The sequence below is a fragment of the Galeopterus variegatus genome, unplaced genomic scaffold (assembly GCF_000696425.1).
Source record: "Galeopterus variegatus unplaced genomic scaffold, G_variegatus-3.0.2 Scaffold466, whole genome shotgun sequence".
In the NCBI taxonomy this organism is placed as follows: Eukaryota; Metazoa; Chordata; class Mammalia; order Dermoptera; family Cynocephalidae; genus Galeopterus; species Galeopterus variegatus.
Window position 1 is genome coordinate 491339 of NW_007726577.1, and position 8494 is coordinate 499832.

At 51.4% G+C, this 8494-nt stretch overlaps 1 protein-coding gene across 1 annotated transcript in view; it reads left to right on the forward strand.

The window, feature by feature from the left end:
• The window catches only part of SEC14L5 (SEC14-like 5 (S. cerevisiae)), a 41630-nt gene that overhangs the window by 29698 nt on the left and 3438 nt on the right, over positions 1 to 8494 (forward strand). The window contains exons 8-13 of the mRNA XM_008569131.1: positions 374 to 462; positions 566 to 672; positions 4525 to 4606; positions 5276 to 5410; positions 6011 to 6145; positions 6669 to 6896. Coding sequence (XP_008567353.1) covers positions 374 to 462; positions 566 to 672; positions 4525 to 4606; positions 5276 to 5410; positions 6011 to 6145; positions 6669 to 6896 — 776 coding nt within the window. The remainder of the gene's footprint in view (positions 1 to 373; positions 463 to 565; positions 673 to 4524; positions 4607 to 5275; positions 5411 to 6010; positions 6146 to 6668; positions 6897 to 8494) is intronic.

The window sequence follows — 8494 nt, forward strand, 5'->3', positions numbered from 1 at the left end:
GCTCAGCCAGTGAGCAAACCGGCCATCCCTATATGGGATCCGAACCCGTGGCCTTGGTGTTATCAGCACCGCACTCTCCCGAGTGAGCCGCGGGCCGGTCCTAGAACAGTTTTAGATGGACAGAAGAGTTGCCAAGATCAGGAGGTTCCCATGTCCCTCACCCGTTTCCCCTGTGTGCATATCCTTATCTGAACACTTCTGTTGTTGCTGCCTTTGGCGACAGTGGTGTCACCCCTCGTGGGAGCAAGCAGTGTGTTAGCAGGTGAATGGAGGGGCTGGGCTGTGGTGAGCCACGCCTGCTGTCTCCTCCGTCTGCAGCTTTGACCTGCCCTTGAATAACGGTCCCTTCTCTTTGCTTGGCCCCGGTCCAAAGACGGCCGCCCCCTCTACATCCTTCGCTTGGGCCAGATGGACACCAAAGGCTTGATGAAGGCCGTGGGGGAGGAGGCACTGCTGCGGCACGTGAGTCACGGTCCCCATTTTCTGGAACCCCTGGGGCTGGGGGCTGGGCCTGAGAAGGGCCACCTGCAGGTGAACATTGGCCAGCCCTGTCTCTACCTTCCAGGTTCTTTCCGTTAACGAGGAAGGACAGAAGCGATGTGAAGGGAACACAAAACAGTTTGGCCGTCCCATCAGGCAAGAACCTGCGTGGGGAGCCAACTCCCCCAAACAGTAGACAGCGAGCGTTTATCACACATGTGCATGGTGTCCCATGGCATTTCGGGGGCTTTACCACCACGTCCTCACCTAATCCTTCTGAGGCAGGGACTGTAATCGTCTCCTAGGGTTTCTTAATAATGGATTATCAAAAAAGAAAAAAAAAAAAACCCAAAAAAACTTAAAAAAATAATGCAAACATGGGGCTGGCCAGATAGCTCAGTTGATTATAGTGCAGGTATTAGAACACCAAGGTCAAGTGTTCGGATCCCATACTGGCCAGCTGCCAAAAAAAACCTCCAAAACAAAAACATGTAGACAGCACTTACTAGGTGGTACCAGGTAGCAGCCTATTTCATTTCTTTTAAATATCAGCTTATTGAGATAAAAAACCCCCAAAACAAAAACATGTAGACAGCACTTACTAGGTGGTACCAGGTAGCAGCCTATTTCATTTCTTTTAAATATCAGCTTATTGAGATAAAAAACCCCCAAAACAAAAACATGTAGACAGCACTTACTAGGTGGTACCAGGTAGCAGCCTATTTCATTTCTTTTAAATATCAGCTTATTGAGATAAAAAACCCCCAAAACAAAAACATGTAGACAGCACTTACTAGGTGGTACCAGGTAGCAGCCTATTTCATTTCTTTTAAATATCAGCTTATTGAGATAAAAAACCCCCAAAACAAAAACATGTAGACAGCACTTACTAGGTGGTACCAGGTAGCAGCCTATTTCATTTCTTTTAAATATCAGCTTATTGAGATAAAAAACCCCCAAAACAAAAACATGTAGACAGCACTTACTAGGTGGTACCAGGTAGCAGCCTATTTCATTTCTTTTAAATATCAGCTTATTGAGATAAAAAACCCCCAAAACAAAAACATGTAGACAGCACTTACTAGGTGGTACCAGGTAGCAGCCTATTTCATTTCTTTTAAATATCAGCTTATTGAGATAAAAAACCCCCAAAACAAAAACATGTAGACAGCACTTACTAGGTGGTACCAGGTAGCAGCCTATTTCATTTCTTTTAAATATCAGCTTATTGAGATAAAAAACCCCCAAAACAAAAACATGTAGACAGCACTTACTAGGTGGTACCAGGTAGCAGCCTATTTCATTTCTTTTAAATATCAGCTTATTGAGATAAAAAACCCCCAAAACAAAAACATGTAGACAGCACTTACTAGGTGGTACCAGGTAGCAGCCTATTTCATTTCTTTTAAATATCAGCTTATTGAGATAAAAAACCCCCAAAACAAAAACATGTAGACAGCACTTACTAGGTGGTACCAGGTAGCAGCCTATTTCATTTCTTTTAAATATCAGCTTATTGAGATAAAAAACCCCCAAAACAAAAACATGTAGACAGCACTTACTAGGTGGTACCAGGTAGCAGCCAGGCAGGACCTACTGCTTAAGCTTTTTGTCCCCAGATATCCTGAAAGTTCACCCTTTTAAAGTATAGAATTCAGTGGTTTTTAGTGTATTCACAGAGTTATGCAGCCATCACCACTATCTAATTCCCAGAACATTTTCATCACCCCACAAAGAAACCCCAAACTGGATCCCCATACTGGTCAGCCACCAAAAGAAAGAAACCCCTAGACCCATTAGCAGTCACTCCCCATTTCCCCTCTGCCAGCCCCTGGCAACCACTAACCTACTTCCTGTCTCTGTGGATTCCATTTCATAGAAATGGAATCATACGATATGTGGCCTTTCACTTAGCATAATGTTTTCAAGGTTGATCCATGTTTTAGCATGTATTGGTCCTTCATTCCTTTTTATGGCCGAATAACATGCCATCATGTGGATAGACCACATTTTGTGCATCCGTGGCTGTTTCTTTGATGTGAGAATCACTCAGAATGTACAGCATTTTTGGGACTCCCATGAGCTGGTTCCAAGGAGTGCTGGGACCCTGTGCTGTAGGGATTCTAAAACTTTTTGCCCATGACCCACAGAAAGAAATATGTTTTATGTGGCAGCCCGGCATACACACCCATGCACGTGCATGTGCATGTGTGCTCGCACGTGCACGCACACACACACGCGCACGCGCACACACACACATGCCTGAGACAAGATCTGTGAGGTGATGTCACCTTGGCTGTTTGCACCACTGTCTTTACTGTCTTCTTTTATCTCGTTCCATTAAAGGTTGGCTAGTCATGATGTGCTCAGTAGATTTCACAGCCCACTGACAGGTTGTCACTTGCAGTTGAGAGCCCTGCCCTGTGACGTTGCTGCTGAAGTGTGGCCAGGGCAGTGCATCTCACGTCCCCCCGGTCCTACAGACTCAGAGTTGCATCTTACACATTGCTCTGGGGGATGCTGTAAGTAAAGGACAGAGAAAGTTGGAATTGAAAGTTAAATGTAGCCAATCAATGTTTTACTGAGCGCCTACAATGTGCCAGGCACCTTTCTAGGCCCTGCAGATTCAGAGTGAACATGCCAGCCTCTGGGTCTCCCCCACTGCCATGCTGGGGGAGAGAAATCAGTCAGATACCCCACAAGTAAATGCAGCATGATTCTATGTGCCAAGGGCCTGAGGTCGTCATGAAGGCTGTCAAAGAGACTATGTTAGTCTGTTTTTGTGTTGCCGTAAAATACCTGAGACTGGGTAATTTATAAGGAACCGAGGTTTATTTGGCTTATAATTCTGGGACCGCTGCATCTGGCACGGGCCTCAGGCTGTGTCTACTCATGGCAGAAAGTGGCAGGCAGCCAGTGGGTATGAGCAGATCACATGGTGAGAGGAGGCGAGAGAGAGAGAGAGAGAGAGAGAGAGAGAGAGAGAGAGAGAGAGAGAGAGAGACACTCTCCCCTTCTTTTAAAGCCCTTAGAACCACGCCCCTGACCACCATTTTTAATCCATTCACTACTGCACGGTCCTACAATCCAATCACCTTTTCAAGGCTCCACCTTTCAATTACCATGATAGGATTTCCTACCCTCTTAACAGTCTACAGTGGGGGCCAACTCTCTAATACATAAGACTTGGGGGATACAATTCAATGCCCAGTGAATTTTGGGGGACATAATTCGATCCACTACAGAGACTGAGATGGGGTGACATGGGGACATATTTAGACTGGGCAATCGAGGAAGGCCCCTGGAGGAGGTGACACATGGCTGAAACCTAAGGAGTAGGGGTCATCCAGGCAAGGGCAGGAGGAGGATGTGGAAGGCCAATGGCACAGCGTGGGCAAAGGCTTGATGTTTTGGGGGAATTGGAAAAACAGTCCAGGGTGGCTGGAGCAAAAAGGAGCAAAGGAACGATGGCATCGGGAGAGGCTGGGGAGGTGTGCAGGGGCCAGCACCTGCAGAGTCCGGCCTGTGGTGACGATGGGACCTTGTCCTCTGGCAGTAGGGGAGGGCGTGAGCATACTTGAGGGGCAGAAGGTTCTCTGTGGGCTTCTGTGGGTGCTTCAAGGTTCTGTTTGGGCCAGGCTGGGGAACAGGAGCTGCTTCTGAAGCTTTTTCTCCTGAATTGTTCTAATCTCTGTGGAAATGAAGTTCATCTGCTGTTTGGAGATTTCCTAAAACATACATTGGGTGGAGGTGGGGGTGGGACTTGGGTCCTGGCCAGAAGCAGAATCCACCTGGATGGTTCAGATGAGGCTGTCAAGAGGAGCAGGGGTGTGGGCGGGGTAGGGGGACAGCAGATGGAAAGGTCCCAGTGACCAGCAGCTGCAGTAAGTCCTGACAGCCCCTGAGAGGAGGGGATGGCATTACAGGAACCTGGAGAGAGCTGGAACAGGGCTGGGGGCTGGCTTGGGAGGGGCACTGAGGCAGGGAGGGGGTGGGAAAATGGTTCCCAGCCCCTCTCTTCTCGACTCCCATCTCCTGCTGCAGCACTTCCCGATTGGCCACAGCAGATGGGAGCCAGAGGGCTGGGAGCCAGGTTGCTCACAGAGAGTGGCTGTGCACCCACCGGGTGGGGGCGGAAGGAGAGGGACCCACACAGGGGGATGTCCCAGTTCCCCAGGATCTCTTGTCTGTGGCATTCCTTGCCCAAGTGGCTTGTCCCCTGCCATGCTAAGTGCCTCTTCCCTCCCTCCCTTCCTCCCTCTCCTCCTTCCTTCCTTCCCCAACTGTTTATTGAGTCAGCTACAATGCCTTCAGAAACTGGATGACATGCAGCTTAGAGCTTCCATCTAAAAGACAGTTTCCATCTGGAATAAACAAACTGTGGTCTTTCCTGTGGAATATTATTCAGCCATCAAAAGGCATGAAGCACTGACACATGCTACAGCATGGATGCACCTTGAAGACGTTATGCCAAGTGAAAGAAGCCAGACTCAAATGCTCCGTATTGCATGATTCCCTTTACGTGAAATGTCTAGAACAGGCAAATCCAGAGAGACCGAAGGCAGATTGGTGGTGGCCAGGGGCTGGGGGAGAGGAGAAGGAATGACTGTGAAGGGGTACAAGGTTTCCTTTTGGGGTGGTGAAAAGGCTTGGAGCCAAAGGTGGTGGTTGCAGAGCATAGCAAATACACTAAAAGCCCCTGAATCGTGCACTTTAAAATGGTGAATCCCATGTTAGATGAATTACGACTCGACTAAAAAATACGTCCCGTCTCGCCTTGCCTCCCCTGTTTCAGATCAGCCCCTTCATCAACGAGAACACCCGGCGGAAGTTCCTTGTCTGTGGCGGCAGCAGTTACCAGGGCCCCGGAGGCCTTGTCGACTACCTGGATGAGGAAGTGATCCCTGACTTCCTTGGGGGACAGAGCGTGGTGAGGCGCCAGGGCCAGTCCTGGGCTTTTACCCTGCAAGGGCCCTGCTGCTGTCAGGGGACAGGGCTTGTTTTAGGAACTGTCCCCGACAGGTGACACCTCTCTGGGGTTGGGCCTTACCTTGGTTCTTTCAAATATAGTGAGAGAGAAGTTTCTGGAAACCCAAAGTCCAGGCCAGTCAAAGACTTACTCATTCTGTAATCCTATCAAAGAGGTTGCTAAGCAGCAGCAGAGTTTACCTGCTCGCTCTGAGCCCTCTGCTGCAGTGGAGGTGACTCACATGTCCCAGTGGCCCTGAACCCTGGAGCTGGTGTGTCTAAAGGGACTATCCCCAATCCACAGCCACATGACCTATGATGGTCAGGCCACTTCTTCAAAGGAGGCAGTGTCCTGATCCCTCTTATTGCCTCCTCTGGGGATGAAGTGATAGGCAGGGTGGCCCTTGGTCTGGGGGCTAAATGGTGTCATGGGAGCCACCGCCCTGCTCAGTAAAGGGTCGCTGTTATAAGCTGTTTCAGGCTTCACAGAGCGCCTCTCTGTGGGTCAGGCCAGCCAGGCCTTAATGGGCCCTGACCTGCCCCACTTTGTCTTTGCCCCCAGTGTAACGTCCCCGAAGGAGGGCTGGTCCCCAAGTCGCTTTATCTGGCGGAAGAGGAGCAGGAGCATGCAGACCAGCTGCGGCTGTGGAGTGAGACCTACCACTCGGCCAGTGTGCTCCGCGGGGCCCCCCACGAGGTGCCGGGCCTGGCCTGGGAGGGCCCTCTGGGCTGGGCTGTGCTGTGGGCCAAGGTCTGGTCTCCCTGAAACAGAGCCTGAGATGAGGCTTCATGTGCCGGTGTGTTGTTATGGGCGAGCTCTCAGGCATAGAGGGGGCAGGACGGGTGTGGGAAGACTCGAAGCCAAGAGGTGGTTTCAGCTGAGTCTGGAAGCTCTGGAATGTGAAGGGTGTTCCAGAGAATGGCCCTGCCTGGAGGCAAGAGGGGGCCTGTGTACCCTCACTTAGACAGTCATGGGCTTGGGTCTTCCCGGGGTGGAGCTTCCTAAGTGGTTCAGTGAGACGTGAGTCCATTTGCCCAGAGCAACTCTCAGACAGGGGGCAACTAGGAGCCTTAGCAGCACCCCCCCCCCCCGTGGGGAATGAGCACGTGGCCTAGGACAGGGGACCCCAGTGGGCACCCACAGCATCCTCTGCCACCGTCTTCCCAATCCCAGCTCTCCCCTCTATCTGGGACTTTCAGACCTGCCTGTCCCCACACAGGTGACGGTGGAGATTCTGGAAAGGGACTCAGTCATCACGTGGGACTTCGACATCCTGCGAGGAGACGTGGTGTTCAGCCTGTACCACACCAAGCAGGTGCCCAGACCAGGCCCCTGGCAAACTGGGGCCAGGGCTGGTGGGCAGCTGATCGACAGCGCCTGGGTCCTGGGCAGGGACTACAGCCGTGTGGAGGCTCCCCTCGTCTGCCGGGAAGGGGAGAGCATCCAGGTTCGTGTTCTTGGGATGATTTGTTCATTTGTCAGGCAGTCTTGAGTGTCCACTGTGTGCCAGGCTTCTGGGGATATAGTGGTGGACATAGATGTAGTCCCCAGCCTCAGGGACCCTGCAGGACAGTGGGGAGGACAGTCAATGTCTTATGTACGAAGTGCTCACCCATCAGATGGCGGCCAGGGAAGCATTCGGTGCTCTGCTGAGACGCAGCTCCTGTGCTAGGGAGAGCACCGGGTCTGGAGCCTCAGTTTCCCCATCTGAGAAATGGGAATCATCACAGGATCTAACTGTATTTGTTTCCTGAGGCTGCTGTAACAAATGGCCATAAACCAGGTGGCTTAAAACCACAGAAATATATTGTCTGACAGTTCAGGAGGCCACAAGTCCAAAATCAAGGTGTTGGCAGGGCCATGCTTTCTGGAGGCTCCAGGAAAGAGTCTGTTCCATGCCTGTCTCCTAGCTGTTGGTGGCCGCTGGAATCCTTGGCGTTCCTTGGCTTGTAGATGCATCACTCCAGTCCCTGCCCCTGTCCTTACACAGCGCTCTCCTCTGTGTGTCTTTCTTCTGTGTCTCAAATCTCCCTCTCCTTTCTCTGATAAGGACACGAGTAATTGTATTTCAGTTCCACACAACTGCAAAGACTCTATTTCCAAATAAGGTCACATTCCAAGGTGTTGGGTGGACATGAATTTTGGGGGAACATAATTCTACTAAGGCAGGGAGAAGGACAAGGGTGTTGGGATTTGAAGTCCGAGCTCTCTGTGTGAGTTGAAGTGGCTTCAGTATGGAAGAGACCCTAGAGGGGTGGCAGGGTCTCAACATTCCAGTGGAAGGAGCCCCAAGCACAAAGTTGAAGAAGGGGGGACAAGGCAGGTGGGCTTGGGGGGCAGTGTGAGTGCTGGGGAGGGGTCGGAAGTTAGTTTGGATGGGAGTGGAGCTGTTAAGGCCCGGAGGTCAGTGGGAAGATCTAGGGTCCCAGGATCCCAGCCTCAGCATCTCCTTGGACACTTGTCAAAGATGAATTTGCCGGTTCCCACGTCAAGAGGGCTAACTCCAAACCTCTGGGCCTGGGGCTTGGAATCCACATCCCTTACCCTTTCCTGGTGATTTCTGATGCACATGCACTTTCAGAACTGAGGAAGCAGAGAAACTGTAGGTCTGGGAACAGAACTTGGGTGTGTCACAGAATATGAATCATCCCTGCTGACACCCACATTCTCCACGAGGCCAGTGTTGCAGGTAGAATGTCACTCCCCACCCGCCGAATACACACACACATCCCCAGCTCCACAAGCTGCGAACCCTGCAGGTCTCACTGAAAGTTCTAGGGACACGTCACCTCCCAGCCCCCCGGATCTCACTAACGTCTCAACCCTCCCTTCCTTGCTCTCCCCTACCCCTCAACACACTCTCTCTAACCACCTGCGAGCTCCTCACCCAAATTGCTCTCCAAATCCCCTCGCTTTGCAAATCCCACTCAGCAGAACAAAAGCCCCACAAAATGCGGGTGTTTAACCAAACCACACCTCTGTTGTACTGCAGCTGCACTGCAAGCACAGGCCTCGACTCCCCCCCCCCCCCCCCCCCCCCCCCCC